General features: G+C 49.8%; 1 protein-coding gene across 5 annotated transcripts in view; it reads right to left on the bottom strand.

The window, feature by feature from the left end:
• atp5f1c (ATP synthase F1 subunit gamma) overlaps window positions 1-16,364 on the bottom strand; it is a 165,184-nt gene extending 148,820 nt beyond the window's left edge. The window contains exons 1-10 of one of the 5 annotated variants that reach the window (XM_062483117.1): window positions 16,237-16,364; window positions 15,582-15,616; window positions 15,261-15,392; window positions 14,796-15,003; window positions 14,351-14,494; window positions 14,079-14,143; window positions 13,806-13,961; window positions 13,560-13,656; window positions 13,312-13,338; window positions 13,088-13,106 (exon numbers count right to left, since the gene is read on the bottom strand). In XM_062483117.1, the coding sequence (XP_062339101.1) occupies window positions 13,332-13,338; window positions 13,560-13,656; window positions 13,806-13,961; window positions 14,079-14,143; window positions 14,351-14,494; window positions 14,796-15,003; window positions 15,261-15,392; window positions 15,582-15,616; window positions 16,237-16,277 (885 nt within the window). In that variant the 5' untranslated portion in view covers window positions 16,278-16,364 and the 3' untranslated portion in view covers window positions 13,088-13,106; window positions 13,312-13,331. Of the gene's footprint in view, window positions 1-12,949; window positions 13,107-13,311; window positions 13,339-13,555; window positions 13,657-13,805; window positions 13,962-14,078; window positions 14,144-14,350; window positions 14,495-14,795; window positions 15,004-15,260; window positions 15,393-15,581; window positions 15,617-16,236 lie in introns of those variants that run through there. The other 4 variants (XM_062483116.1, XM_062483119.1, XM_062483118.1 and 1 more) reach the window with 4 other exon arrangements.
• Window positions 16,365-16,375: the final 11 nt, after the last annotated feature.

The raw sequence follows: 16,375 nt of genomic DNA, 5'->3' as shown, positions 1-16,375 counted from the left end.
CACCAAAGCCCCTGTGCTTACTTTGTCAGAAGCACACTTCTGCAGCGCTAGGCACAATCCTAACAGCCACCACGGAGCCCCAGTCTCACTGGGCTCCACACAGTGTACTCCACTTCCACCTCAGTTCATCAGTTTGGATTTGAACCGGAACTGGCCAAGTCCAACCTGACACGAGGTCTGAAGCATGACCTGCCGAGCCTGGACACACTGGTGCTCAGTCTGGGACACTCTACACCTGGACACACTGGTGCTCAGTCTGGGACACTCTACACCTGGACACACTGGTGCTCAGTCTGGGACACTCTACACCTGGACACACTGGTGCTCAGTCTGGGACAGTCTACTCCTGGACACAGTGGTGCTCAGTCTGGGACAGTCTACACCTGGACACACTGGTGCTCAGTCTGGGACAGTCTACACCTGGACACACTGGTGCTCAGTCTGGGACAGTCTACACCTGGACACACTGGTGCTCAGTCTGGGAAAGTCTACTTCTGGACACAGTGGTGCTCAGTCTGGGACAGTCTACACATGGACCATTTTATAGACTGAGCCGGAGAGCCAATAGGAAATGGAGAAAAAATAAATCAAATCCCCCAAAAAGGTATTTCTCCAAGTTTTCTCTTAGACAATGTGGTTTGGCTGGACCACTTCTTCAGTCCCATCCCTGTTAGGAGGGGTGTGTGTGTGGGGAGGGGGTTGCCCCTCACCAGAGAGATCAAACAGGCCTGCCACATGAACTTCCAGCCTCCTGTGCTCCAGCCGCCCTGCTCCTGTCTGAGCTGCTTGCTTCAACATCCCACTCTGAGGAGCCCATTCACATTATAACATGTTCATTCTAAAACGCAGCACCCAAAAACAACAAGAGCTATGCTGTTTCAGGCATTTCTAATTCCCTTGACGAGGCCTCAGCCAGTCCCACTTAAGGTTATTATGGTTTATAAATACACCCGCTTACCGGGGCTAGAATGTCAGTGTTGTTTGTCCCCGTTAGGACTCATAATTACCTAATTTACATCTCGTTTCCTTTCCAAAAATTGGAAGTCATTACGTTTCCCCCACACCCTGCTCCCCTGCCCCAAGCAACACTTGCCCTCTAGTCATTACTGCCATCATCCAATCAGCTTCTGAGCTGTGAGTCAGGAAGAGCTCCCAGAGGTTAGATGCGGTGAGAGACAAGAGCACCACACAAAAAACTACGAAACAAAGGCCCATGGGAAGCAGGATGTTCAGGCTGTATTTCCTGGGTGTGGCTCTGCCATGTGCTGCCTTCTCGTACGGGCCAGTGGTGGTGGGTTAAACAACGTGTCATGCATGTGTCAACTGGACCTGCTCTGACTACAGCTGTTAGGGGCTACTGAAGGAAAGGAAGTCAATTGCTGTTAATCAACCGCCCATCTCGACCAGACACAATGTTCTGGCCACACGCACATATACGCACATATACACACATACACCTGCACACAAACGCACCCACACACACATCGATGACCCACTACCAGGGCTACAAAAACAACTCCTCACACCGCTGCAAGATACACAAACATGCACATGCTTAGTGACAGACGTGTAAGGTCTGAGACAAGCGTGTGTGTGTGTGTGTGTGTGTGTGTCAGTCCTGCTCTCCTCCAGTGCTGTCCCAGACTTCCCGGGCCTGCTGTGACCCATGGATGACCCATGTGGTTATCTAATGAGCCTAAGTATAGGGATTTCCTGCCCCTGGAAACTGCTCTAGGTCAACCTGTACACAGGCACCCGCACAGGCTTGTGGGCCCCACAGAGAGATATGAGAGTCGACCGAACACGCACACTCACACACACGCACACACACGATACGCCGCAGACAAAACAGAACCATATGAAGAAAAGACGGACACAGACACAACGAGAAACAGAGAGAGACTGAGAAGGAGAGAGAGAGACGCAGGCAAGCGCGAAGCAGACAGACAGCAGTCAGAGACATGTAATCGGCCCAGATCATCAGCGGGTCTCATTCCTCACATACTCAGCAGCTCTGAGCCACAAAACCGGTTGTCTGGTCACGTCAAAATAACAACGCTGAACGCTGAACGCAGCCCTCTCTCTCTTTATCCCCCTGGTACTCTCCACCATCGTCACATCCACTATCTACCTTCTCTTCCGTTTCAGATTCTGTCTTACGGTGGGAGTGTATAACAGCCCGTAATCGTGTCTGCGGTGGTGTGTGTGTGGGGGGGGGGGTGGTGTGCGCGTGTGTGTTATAACAGTATTACGGTTGTGGTTGTGTATGAAAACAGCAGATAAGAAGCTGGGATGATGAAATTCGAAGCAACAACACATGACCCAGCTCCGAGATCGGAGATAAACAAACGCTATAGAAAACACACACACATACTCTCACACACAGAAACAACCAAACATACCACTAATATGAAAAGCATGCCCCCCTAGCGTTTTAACACATTTACAAACACATCTTTCTCTCCTTTTCTGATTTGCCTGTGCAATTGCAAGTGTGTGTGCTCTTTAATGACATGGGGAGGCCAGTTCAGCATAGTAAATGAAAAAGCATCGATAAGATCAGTAAGACAGCCAGAGTGTGAGTTGGGTTTATATGAGGGGGAGAGAGGGGGTCTGGAGAGAGTGGTGGAGGGGTGGAGGGCTGGAGGGGTGGAGGGGTGGAGGGCTGGAGGGCTAGAGGGGTGGAGGGGTACAGGGCTGGAGAGCTGGGGTGTGGAGGGAGACAGGGAGAGAGACAGGAAGTGCAGGACGGAGAGGGGTGTTTCATTGGTTGATGTTCAGTGTTGCTGAATGGTGCCCTGGACCTCGTCCATGATTCTTTCTCATCTTGAACAATGTCCTGTTTCTCCCACCTGGCAGCACATTTCTCTCTCTAGCATGTTCTCTCTCTAGCATGTTCTCTCTCTAGCATGTTCTCTCTCTAGCATGTTCTCTCTCTAGCATGTTCTCTCTCTAGCATGTTCTCTCTCTAGCATGTTCTCTCTCTAGCATGTTCTCTCTCTAGCATGTTCTCTCTCTAGCATGTTCTCTCTCCTTCACACCAGCTCTGTCCTACTCTCTCTGCTCCCCCACCAGCATCACTCTTTGATTTCTGGGTGGATTTGCGGGAGCGTTTGCATGTGCGCGTGTGAACATCTGCATGTGTGTATGTGTGTCTGTGGGTTGTGTCTGCATGTGTGTCTGTACATGTATGTGTGCATGTGTGTGTGTGTGTGTGTGTGTGTGTGTGTGTGTTATCAGGGTGTCCATCAGAGCTGTATTTCCCTCCTGATCCTGCTGCTGGAGGGCAGAGCCTCAGCGCCCTGTTGGTATTCACCAGACAGCCTCATCCTGTCACTCTTCTCCCTCTCTCTCCTCCTCTCCCTCCACCTCGCTTCCCTTTGTCCCGTTCCCCGCTCGTCTTCATCACCTCTTCGTTTCTTCATCATTTCACTTTTCCCTCCCTTTTGTTTGTCCATCGGAGCGTTAAAGTGACACAGTAAAATGAAACACACCCAAACAAATGTCCCCATCCACACACACACCCCGATGCATACACACACCGAGCTAAACACGAGTCGTCGTGTGTGTCTATCTGCTGGAGACATGGCGTGGGTGGTATAGAGGGCCCTAGCTGTGACAGGTCTCCATGCCTAGCCTGTTCCAGACCTTTCCTCTGATAACACAGGGGACCAGGAGAATCCCAGATCCCCGACACCCCATCTCCTCCCTGGGCTCGACCAGACGCTATAGCACCCCCCGCACGCACGACTACCCAGGGACTCCACAGGCTGGCTGGCATGAAGCTGGGCGTCGCATCCCAGGCTCTCTCCCTGATTATTCATATCATCTAGTTACGTTTCAGGAAGCAATTATATATTTCCACACCCCGTCAACCTCGGGAATGGCAGGCCATGGTCACGGGCTTCCAAACATGATCTCCCTCAAAATGGCTGTCACTCTGGAGAAATAAGGTTTGAGGGTGCGGCATGTTAAAAGTAGAATCTCAGGTTCACATGGGCCTCAGTCAGAGCTGCGTCTAGCATACGGGTCTAGTTATAACAAGGGCTGGTGGTGTAGCAGCACCCAAACAAAGCAGTGTGGCTACCGTGGCGATGGACCACAACAGTAGCTGGACTTCATTCATGCTAGCCTGGCTGCTTTTGAAGAACACACACACACAGAAAGAAATAATTACTTTCAAATAGCTGGTATGATGCCAAAAGTAAAAACAACACAGGTAAGAATAGTCAAAGAGAACATTAGAAAACACACACACACACTTCGGTTTCCAAAACACCTCACTGTTGGAGTTCACTTCTGCCTTCCAATGACATCATGGGAAAACTACCAACACACACACACACATGCATGCACACACACACCATCGAAGTTCTCACAGTTAGTCACACACACATGCCCTGGTCTCTTCTTTCTCACGCACATATCGTTGAGACCTGGTTTGCTGGAGGCAGGGGGTTGATGAAGGTCTTGGTTGTGCTTCGCTGGTCAGAGACTTCTATAGGCTCCACACACACACACACACCCCTCACACACACACATACACGCAGAGGCCATTTTTAACATTCAGGAAAGGAGGTTCAGGTTATTCAGATGCCAGGGAAGGGTAATGAAAATGTTTGTGTGATTTGGACCAACATACTGGTGGTCTACGAGAACACTATACATGGAGGTTTGGAAACACTGCTAATACCGGTTCTGGTTTCCACACAGGGAGAAGGTTTCTCAAACCTAGCTTGTCTGCTCCTCTCTCTCTCTTTGGCACAAGTTGCCAGGCTGGGACAGTGGTGGCAGGTAGCAGGTACAATACATGGAAGTCAAATGGAACAGTCTTATGACAGCCTTAAATGAATATCTGTCTCTCAGACAGTCACACACACTGAGCATCGCTCACACAAAAACTCAGAGGAGGGATCTCTTAAACACGGATGAATCCAGTCCACTTCACAGTGTCGGCATGGAACACCAGAGGGTGTGCTGGTACAGAGACAGGGACATGGAGATGAGGAGAGAATAAGAGAGATATGCAGAGAGAGAGAGAGAGAGAGAGAGAGAGAGAGAGAGAGAGAGAGAGAGAGAGAGAGAGAGAGAGAATGTGGATAGGAAGTGATAGAGAAGGGTTGAAGAAGTGAGGTATCAAAGAGTAAGGGAAAGGGTGGAAAGCAGAGAGAATGGAGGGATGAGAGAGGGAGAAAGGAGGAGTCTTCTCTACTCTGGTTTATTTGGATGATAAACATTGTGTGGAGAGTATGGTTTAATGTTGTATCAAACCAACACACCAACACACACACCACAGCAACCACATGTTTAGTCACTCAGATGGCAAGACAAACACAATATGTCTGAACACATTCACAACAACCACACTTCCACCACTCTCCCCTACGTAAACAATGTTCTTCTCTTCCTAATCCAACTCATTTTCCTAAGAAGACATCCAGCATAACCGAAAACAAAGCCTGCTGGCACAGTAACAGGTTCCTGTAGCACACACACACACACACACACAAACACACATATATATATAGAAGTGATGTGTTGCCCTCACACCAGACAACTATCTACTAGATGTTTTACTGTGATGACACGCTCTGTTGATTTGGGAGCAATGCACTCACACATGCACATTTACACGAAAGCACACACTAGAAACAATAAACACCCACTAATGTGCTGGTAGAACAGCATTGCCTATACCAGGGTAAGGAGTGGCTAGACAGGGACACACAATGACACACACACACACACACACACACACTGAAGGGGAAGTCAGCTTCATTAGGAAAACCATTAGACTTAGAGGAAAGCAAACTAACATCATCAGAAGTTCTCCCATCACTGCTGTGTGAGCATTTCCTCCAACATGTGACCATAGGAGGGAACCAGGGATAGGAACTGCAAGAGGGGGGGGGGGGGGGGGGGGTACCTAGGGAGAGTGGGAGAAGGTACCAGAGGAGTTAGAAGGGGAGTGCCAGGGGAAATGGAGGTTGTGAGGAAAGGTTAAGTTCAGGGGTTGGGTGAAGGGGGTAATAACAGTAAGAAATGTGTGTGTATGTGAGAGGGGCAGTAAGTAGTTGGTTTGTGTGGGGGGTGAGGCAGGGGTAAGTGGATGGTGTGTGAGGTGAGGAAAGGTTAAGTGGATGGTGTGTGTGGGGGGTGTGATTTGAGGCAGAGGTAAGTAGGTGGTGTGTGGGGTGAGGCAGGGGTGAGTAGGTGGTGTGTGGGGTGAGGCAGGGGTGAGTAGGTGGTGTGTGGGGTGAGGTAGGGGTGAGTAGGTGGTGTGTGGGGTGAGGCAGGGGTAAGTAAGGTGGTGTGTGGGGTGAGGTAGGGGTGAGTAGGTGGTGTGTAGGGTGAGGTAGGGGTGAGTACGTGGTGTGTGGGGTGAGGCAGGGGTGAGTAGGTGGTGTGTGGGGTGAGGTAGGGGTGAGTAGGTGGTGTGTAGGGTGAGGTAGGGGTGAGTAGGTGGTGTGTGGGGTGAGGCAGGGGTGAGTAGGTGGTGTGTGGGGTGAGGTAGGGGTGAGTAGGTGGTGTGTGGGGTGAGGCAGGGGTGAGTAGGTGGTGTGTGGGGTGAGGTAGGGGTGAGTAGGTGGTGTGTGGGGTGAGGCAGGGGTGAGTAAGTGGTGTGTGGGGTGAGGTAGGGGTGAGTAGGTGGTGTGTGGGGTGAGGCAGGGGTGAGTAGGTGGTGTGTGGGGTGAGGTAGGGGTGAGTAGGTGGTGTGTGGGGTGAGGTAGGGGTGAGTAGGTGGTGTGTGGGGTGAGGTAGGGGTGAGTAGGTGGTGTGTGGGGTGAGGTAGGGGTGAGTAGGTGGTGTGTGGGGTGAGGCAGGGGTGAGTAGGTGGTGTGTGGGGTGAGGCAGGGGTGAGTAGGTGGTGTGTGGGGTGAGGCAGGGGTGAGTAGGTGGTGTGTGGGGTGAGGTAGGGGTGAGTAGGTGGTGTGTGGGGTGAGGTAGGGGTGAGTAGGTGGTGTGTGGGGTGAGGTAGGGGTGAGTAGGTGGTGTGTGGGGTGAGGCAGGGGTGAGTAGGTGGTGTGTGGGGTGAGGCAGGGGTGAGTAGGTGGTGTGTGGGGTGAGGCAGGGGTGAGTAGGTGGTGTGTGGGGTGAGGCAGGGGTGAGTAGGTGGTGTGTGGGGTGAGGTAGGGGTGAGTAGGTGGTGTGTAGGGTGAGGTAGGGGTGAGTAGGTGGTGTGTGGGGTGAGGCAGGGGTGAGTAGGTGGTGTGTGGGGTGAGGTAGGGGTGAGTAGGTGGTGTGTGGGGTGAGGCAGGGGTGAGTAGGTGGTGTGTGGGGTGAGGCAGGGGTGAGTAGGTGGTGTGTGGGGTGAGGTAGGGGTGAGTAGGTGGTGTGTGGGGTGAGGTAGGGGTGAGTAGGTGGTGTGTGGGGTGAGGCAGGGGTGAGTAGGTGGTGTGTGGGGTGAGGCAGGGGTGAGTAGGTGGTGTGTGGGGTGAGGCAGGGGTGAGTAGGTGGTGTGTGGGGTGAGGCAGGGGTGAGTAGGTGGTGTGTGGGGTGAGGCAGGGGTGAGTAGGTGGTGTGTGGGGTGAGGTAGGGGTGAGTAGGTGGTGTGTAGGGTGAGGTAGGGGTGAGTAGGTGGTGTGTGGGGTGAGGCAGGGGTGAGTAGGTGGTGTGTGGGGTGAGGTAGGGGTGAGTAGGTGGTGTGTGGGGTGAGGGGGTTAGTTTAAACCTCAGGCTCTGCTTTCTCCCCTGGGCCCATTTTACATACTTTCCCCTCAGATTCCATAAACAAACAACCCCATAATGAGTGGTGTGTGTGTTTGTGTGTGTGGTTGGGGGTGTGCGTGCAGCAGGCGTGCGCATGTGTGGGAGAAGATTCCCTTCTCCATTACCACAGCCTCAACACAAAGTCTTATACATACACCCTCACTAAATTTAGCTTAACGTTATAATTTCCAGTTATCAGACTCATAAAACAAGAGTTAATGTTGTCAAGCACCAGGCATAGGATGCGGAACCATCGTTTTCATCCTCAATACGTCAAGGTTGGGGTGCATTCCAACAAGGAGAGGGGGAAGGAGAGAGAAGGAGAAAAATAGAGGGATGAGGTTAGGGGGGAATGAGTCCTGCTCTCTATCCCCAGCTCTCCAGAGAATCCCATCATGAAACGCCAAGACACAAAGAGCTCAGCCAAAGACGGGAATTGAGGGACCTTCATCTACAGCAAGGAACGCTGGTGCAACATCACCATCTAGCAGGCCAGACACGGTACTACAGCCTGTGAAAGCTTAACACAAACACACTCCTGGAAGAGAACACTCTTTCCTTTCCTACTATTGATCAAATGAGCAACCTGAAAATAATTGTGCGGTATTCTAGAGAAATGCCTTAGAGAGTAGTTGAAGCCACACCTCAAAAATAATTGTCTTCTGTGTGCGTCTGGCTTCAATATACTCACACTTCACCAAAAATGTGCCTGATTAAAAACATTCTATTTTTATATGTTTTTGTTATACTAAGAGGACATTTAAAAGTACAAACGGATTTGAAAAAGTCTCAGAGTAAAAACACACCCAGGCAGTATCTACACCCCATTTAAATATCCCCTACCACCAATTTCTTTAACAAAAATATTGTACCACCGAAATAACAATGAAATAAGACCCTTCACAGAATTCTCCCTGCAGCCGGTATTTAAAACACCGTTTCAAGCGTCTGATCTGTAATTCCAAGCGGATCCAGTATCTGCCTGACTTCTTGTCATTCTGGGGTTTAAATCTCTGAAGCACAGAAAAACACTGTCCTCTGGAAACACTGGTAGGAAGCAGCCGAGAACAGAGGAGAGAAGGGGAGGATTTGACTTGTTATTTTTGTCTCCTCAAGGTAAACTTCATATGCTTCCTATCACTGTCCAATATCGTCCCATTCTGAGGGGTAATGTATGTAAAGTTGAACTGTATTACAGAGAACATCGGAAGAATGGCAGTCGTGTCATGAAGAGAAAAGAGGAAAATGTGGAAATAGAAGTATCAAGTAGACAGGTTGACAGACATTCATACAGACAGACAGACAAGTCAGTCAGACAGACAGGCAGGGGGACCGACAGACAGACAGACAAGTCAGTCAGACAGACAAGTCAGACAGACAGACATACAGACAGGCAAGTCAGTCAGACAGACATACAGACAGGCAAGTCAGACAGACATACAGACAGGCAAGTCAGTCAGACAGACATACAGGTCGGCAAGAAGTCAGGCAGGCAGGGCGACAGACAGACAGGCAGACAGGCAGGGGGACAGACAGAGTGAGAGCAAGTGAAAGAAATATGAAAGAGAGTAGAGTTGGATGCACACACATTGGGTTCTGGTTAGACGTGTGGTCTGGACAGGAAGGGGCTGGGGCCAGCACTCTCAGCAGTAGAGGCCACAGGTCAGCTCACCACTCACACACTCAGACATACACACGTACACACACACACACACACATATACACAAAGGAGACACAGCTGGGTCCATCCTAACCCACCTATCCTGTTGCAATGGGGGGTCATCACACCACCCCAGACGCACACACACACAGACACGCACACAAACGGTGATGCACCAGACACACTCACACTCACACTGTGATGGAGCCGACAGAGCGAGCGGAAACTGGCTGTGACAAGTTCTCCCGTGGCTCAGACTGGGGGCTCTGAGGTTGGCCTAAGCCATCTATCATAGAGCCAGGACAAAGTAACCCAAGCCCTGAGTGATGGGGATCACACACACACATGCAGTCTAAAGGAAAACTCTGGGTTGCAGGCATACCTTCATGCTAGTCAGGCCGTCCACAATGAGGGTCTGAGTAAGAACCCGACAAAGTGCCTTACTTTGTTTATCAAAGTAAGGCACTTTTTCAATATCAACATCCGATGATATTTCCCTCACCTTTCCCCCTTTCTGTCTCTCTCTGTCTCTCTCTTTCTCTTTCTCTCTCTCTCTCTCTCTCTCTCTCTCTCTTTCTCTCCCTCCTCAGGCAGAGTAAAGTGTGCCTGAACAGCCCTCACATAGCCCAGCGATGGAAACACAAGTGTCCCAGATTGATGTGATGGCTCTCTCATTTGGACTGGATGAAAGGGAGAAAAGTGGCCCGTTTAAGAGTGCTACTGTATTTTAAACGTTCCCTGCGTCTTCCTTCTTCCCGCCACGTTAAGGAGACAGATGGGGCGGGACTCCTGCTAGGGGCCCCATTGCCACGGCGATGGGAGAAGTGAAAAAGCGGAAGGGAAAAGGGATAAATCTGCGAGGCGGGAATCGATCGGCGCTCCCTCCTCCTCCAGCTATCTCATCTGCAGGGCCGAGAGAGGCTGCAAGTTTAAACGATTCTGACCTTGTCCTACATAAATAGTCAGAAAAGTCCATGGAGCAGATAGCTTTGTGTAGGGCTGGGGGGAGGGGGGGAGGGGAATGCATTGAGATAAGGGGGTGAATGAGATAATACTCTGGCATTACTACATCAGAGTCAGTGTCACACAAGCACACGTACACCCACAAAGGGGCTCGCTCACACGCAGAGATGAGCACACACACTTACGCACTGGCACTATCCATCGTCGTGGGAAACGGCCTGGTCCTCTCACCCTTTATCTTTCCCTCGCTCCCTCCGTCTCCCGGGTTCTGATCGGAGAGCGGGAGAGAGGAGAGGAGGAGAGTGGGAGAGAGGAGAGATGTGGAAACAGGGTGGAGAGAAGGAGGAGAGGTAAAGGAGCACCGAGAAGAGAAATCCAAAGAGAAGGATTGAAAATAGGGGGGAAACGAAGGAGAGGTAGAGGACAAGAGAGATGACAACGTGTGTCTGTCTCTCCTCTCCATGTCACCAGCTCTGAAGCTCACTGCCTGTCTTTCTACAGTTGCCCCTTTGCCAGCCAGCGAGGGGGGGGGGGGGTGGGGGAGAAAGGGAAGAGGAGGAGGATGGGGGGAGGGGGGTCAATTGGCTTCAATGAACCCCATTCTACTCTGCGAGGGAAGACATGAATGTTTTAAAATAAGAAAGAAACCCTTTTATATTCATCACCTCTTCTTCTCTCGCTTTTCTTTTGAGTGTAATGCCGCTGTACCTGACAGTGACAGCGCCCGGGGTAACGGCACAAATCTCTTCCTCCATTGTCACCTGTTCCTCTAATCATTTTCCGCCCGTCGTGTCACAATGGAGGAGGGTGATGATGATAACGAGGTGAAGCTAATACAGAGCACAGGGACCCTGCACAATGTTCACACGTCTTCACCACACACACACACATTCAGACATCCCCGTTCACCTCCGTTATCATCCGAACCGTGGGCTCACCGTCGAGCACACATCCCACACACTCGTACAGGTTAATCGTAAGCCTTGGTAATGTCAGGAAGATAACACACAGTGAACTACATGAATATCTTGCTGCTAGAAACAAAGTGACCCAAAAAAGCGGCAGATCCCCACTCTAGAGGAGCTTTGAGATTCCATACATTTAAATCAAAACCTCTAGGCCCTGGATTTAGGAAAATTCCTGATCTGGGACTAGAATTCCAAAGACTTGAGATCTCCAGAAGCCGGCGCTCCAGTGACCCGGGATCGTCGGGCTCTGACTGAGAGGAACGATGCCAGGCTGTTCTCCACACACGCTTATCAGAGGCTGGCATCACTGTAATTTCGGTGTTCCGATGCAATCATTTCCTCTTTCCCTCAGGAGTAAACAATAACAAGCGTTAACACAATAGACAAACAAGGCCTGCAGGACACACAGACACACACCCTCATGCACACACACATCACACACAGAACATCAAGGAGAAACTCACATCCAGGTTTGGCAGCATCATACGTGTTTCTCGGGAACATCTGAGCAGAAAATAATTACATTATTTAATGAAAAAAGACAACTGACGGAGAATATTCCATATTTAACACAACTCTGTGATGAGCTGCTAAGGGATGTTCATTAAAGAATCTTTGGTCTCCAGCTCAAGATCAGAGCTCAAGCGAGAACACATTTCTTATCAAACAGCGCTGACTGGTGGTCTGTGATGGAATTGCAGACAGTTGGTTGCAGAACAGAGGGTGGGTATTGTGGTTGAGGTGGGGGGCACCCAGCTGTGCCCTGGCTCCAGGCCCAGTTAACTTCCCTGACAGTCATCCTGCCAGTCTGGACTGCAACCTCACACACACATCCTCATGTACACACATGCTTCCGTGCACCCACACACACCCTCCTGTCTGGCCACATCAGCGCCCCTCCTAAACCACCATCTCTGTCTGACGGGGAGCCAGCAGGAAGCTACTCCGGATGACCACACAGCCCCAGCTCCAGGAGCTAATAGTACCCAATGGAGAATGTGTGTGTGTTTAGCGGGGGACTCAAGTCTGCCCAGTAGCACGCTGAATACCAGGAGGCTATATTTCCTCCAGGAAACACACTGCAAAGAACAACGGATGAAATACATCCTGAGTTTCACGTCTCTCACACACACTCACAGTAGTCAGGCTCTCTCTGGTTCATCCTGTCTGGATTAACACTGGGAGACCCTGGGGCCTCTCAGATAGGGTTCCGTACACTTTCACACAGCTTTTATACGTGTGGTAAAAACTGCTTTTTATTTTATTGTTACCTTTGACGGTCTCCTTGTAGGAACTCGTTTGTGGCTCCATATCCCACTCGCTGTGACACTTCCGCCATACATCAATGATATCATACACATTCAGAACATTACTTTTCTTTAATAGTTTTATTCATGTGATCCATACTGGAAATGACCTTTAGTGACTACAGTGAAGAACACCCAGAATGTTGCAGTGTCAAGAACAAGATTTAAACACAGCGATTATAGCTGTATTATCAATGCCTATGAAATATATATTCCCTTTCCTCTGGACAGCCTAGGGTAATATAAAAAATAAATGGCTGTTCCTACTTTTAAACATGGCATCACTCATCTTTCAGGGTCACGACAAGTATTTGTGAGGAAAGCTTAACAGGACACATATGAAAGGATCACAGTTCTATGTAAGAGGTTTATTTTTCTGAATATTTTACAAATAGAAGCACAAATGTTCATAAACTCTTGACAACAGCTGTCTGAACGACTTGATGCAGAGGTGCAAGGACCACTGTAGATGGATGGATGAGGATCTCACCGCTTTATCTGGGGGGAGAGAGCGCAGGTTCAGGGCTTGGTGCTGAGAGCACTGGCTAGAGGGTGCTGGAGCTAACAGGATCTTATCAAAACATCAGCACTTGATCAGGACACAACAAAGCCAACATTCATGGGGCTAGCCTCATACAGCAACATGGAAGCTCTCACACACAGCATCAGCGCTAGTACAGCTATCCACCTATTATATGGTTACCTTCTCTGTAAAGACATGCTTCAGTTCCTGGTATCACCAGGGAGGTACGAAGGGGAGGTATAAATGACATCCAAAGGTCAACATGCATACCAGTTGACTATACTATCACAGGATGTGGTCTTGACGTGAAGTTGTGTCATTTTTCACTTTACATGTGTTTGTAGAGTGGGGTGACTGCAAAAGTGGGATCGTTGTAAGGTCATTGTGCTGAGAGAGAAGCGAGCGGGAGAGAAGAGGGCAGGACTTACAGAGCAGCAGCGCCAGAGATGATCTCAATGAGCTCCTTGGTGATGACAGCCTGTCTGGTACGGTTGAAGGTCAGGGTCAGCTTGTCAATCATCTCAGCTTCAGCGGCAGAGACACAAAAACAGAATATTCAGGATGTTGACCAATGAACGTGTGGCATTAGCAGACGACGAATCCAAACGGATCGTCTGTTTAGAGACACAAGTAGAGCCAGTGATGATGGAGGAGAAGGAGGAAGCCGGTCTCACAGGCATTCTTGCTGGCGCTGTCCATGGCAGTCATCCTGGCACTCTGCTCACTGGTAGTGGACTCCTTCAGACCATAGTAGATAATGTTGACCAGGGCAAACTCCTGGTAGTTTCTCAGCACATCAGCGTCAATGTCATCATAGATGCCCATGCTCTCTGCAGGGAGAGCAGACGTCACCGTTAGCATCTCCTGCTCTGGTCTGAGGGTCATGTTAGCTTCTTTTCAAACCAGTTGGGCCTGCGGGTGCGTTTGACCTTGAATGAACTCCATACCTGCGTTAGCAATGGTGTCCACAGAATACAGGGGCTTCTGATCCGTCTTGTATGAGATCACAGACCTGTGGGAGGGGGCACATGACATGTCACAAGGTCAGCAGCCCTCATTGGCTGTGTGAGACCAGACATGCCTCCACACTGGAAGCGCTTCCCGGGCCTGGATTTGAAGCAAGTGATATCCCATAAAGCCTTTAAACCCTCCTACTGGCAGGTGAGACGGAGGGAACTTGGTCGACACGGGTCTGTTCACTAGAGAAACCCCTGAATACCTGAATCTGTTGAAGATAACTGAACCCTGGTCGAACTCGTAGCCGCAGTTGAGGACCGCAGCCGCGATGATGGAAGCGTCGGCGAAGGTGGGGGGCTTGCGGCCCACCTCCTTGCAGCTGAGGAGGAGGTGCTTGTTGTGGGTCCTGGGAGGTAGAAAAGAGTATCACCACCAACTGGTCTGAATGCAGGGTTCCCCCCCCCCGGTCTGACGGCAAACCCCACCCTACCACCTTAACTAACATTTTCTGCGGGAAACCCTGGAATGCATGAACAGAATAGAAGAACGGCTGAATAGAATAAGTGCAGAGGCCACTTGAACTGCTGAACAAATAGGAGGAACTCCTGACTGCTAAAGCAGACACACTTATAAAAGCGAAGGAATGAAAACCATAACGGGTGAATCTCCTGCCCTGTGTCGGAGAGCACCACAGAACCACCAGCTACCTCTGCAGCAGGCCCCTGAGCTTGTCTCCCACGTTGACCACCATCACATCTTTGCCCGTGCTGGTCAGACTGGCGATCTGGCTCTTGATGGCCTTGCCCACGTTGGAATGGATGGCACCGCAGAGCCCGCGGTCAGACGACACGCCGATGATCAGGTGCTTCCCCGTCTTGTCCTCGGGAGCTTTGATGTCAGCCTTCTCGTACAGGGCTGACAGGAACGCACAAATACAAGGGCATCAACGACAATTCAAAATGACAGAAATACAGACGGTGGCACCGCCAACCACCAATCGGACCAACGTAGCCTCGTGTCTTTCAGTAGCGATTACTACCGTTACCTATGCAGGGCTTGGAATGTAGAATGTCTATCTGTCTGAAGGCTCGTGCATCATCAAATGCAGCCCCTTCGAACGCAATTCATTGATGTACTGTGGAGAATGTAAAAGAAACGTCCCAGGAACGTACCGACAGCACCAGTGCCGTAGACACGGGCAGGCTTCAGCTGTCGCTCAGCACGGGCGTACTTGGCAGCGGCCACCATCTTCATGGATTTGGTGATCTTCTGGATGTTCTTGATGGACTTCAACCTGATGGTGACTGACAGAGAAATGGAAAACATAAATGACTACATTTACATAGGTAGCAGATTTGACTTTCTCACTGTATGAAAATAAATGAAAAAAACATTTTCTTTATATACATACTATTGATGTATTGTACTCTGCATTACAGCAGAACACAATGGTATGGTTAACACAAGAGGTAGTGTGCAGACAAAACACTTACTGTCCTTCAAGGTGGCCATGTTCCTGACCTGCCCACTGCAAATGAACAGCAATCGATCAATGCATTGGTAATAATTGCTGCAAATCCACATATTGTTTTGCTGCCTTCTCAAACTCGGAAATGTGCAACTACATGTAAACAGTCATAATCAAAACATGTTACGAAAAGCTAAGGCTAGAGATTAGCTGTCTCTGGCAGGGGTACGTTAGCTAACAGCTAGCTAAGTAGTAGCTGGCGTTTCTACGCGATTTAGCAGATTCGTTTGCGACGCCTGGATTAAATTATATAACAGTTTATAACATGTATTGACTGACTTGACATTTCAGACTGCATTACAAATGCAAACAGTGTACATTTTGTATAGGAACACAATGTGCCCAATACTACAGTACTGTGAAACCACAATGACACATATGCTAGCAAATGTCAATTTAGCTAGCAATAGTAGCAAGCCGACTCAACTTGGCCATTCACTAAACTGAACAGTGCATAGCCGCATTCGGAATCTGCGGCCTACAAGTTAGCACGCCCTTGCAATGAATGACCCGAATGATCTAACAGCAGATTCACAGATATGCTATAAACCTTTATCATAAAAAGGGTGCACAAATGTTTACATTGTCAAATGTGTGTTATACATAAAATAAAAGGTTACCATTGTGGGAGGAAAACCAACGCGCTGGTCCTGGCGAACATGGTTACTTCTATGAAGGTCAGACACACAGGACTGCGCAAGCGCAAATTATGGCACAACTTCAACGAAAACTCGCGTTCATTCAATGTTCACGCCTACA

The sequence above is a fragment of the Osmerus eperlanus genome, chromosome 17 (genome assembly GCF_963692335.1).
Source record: "Osmerus eperlanus chromosome 17, fOsmEpe2.1, whole genome shotgun sequence".
NCBI lineage: Eukaryota > Metazoa > Chordata > Actinopteri > Osmeriformes > Osmeridae > Osmerus > Osmerus eperlanus.
The sequence above is the reverse complement of the archived record's forward strand: the minus strand, read 5'-3'. Positions and strand labels throughout refer to the sequence as shown.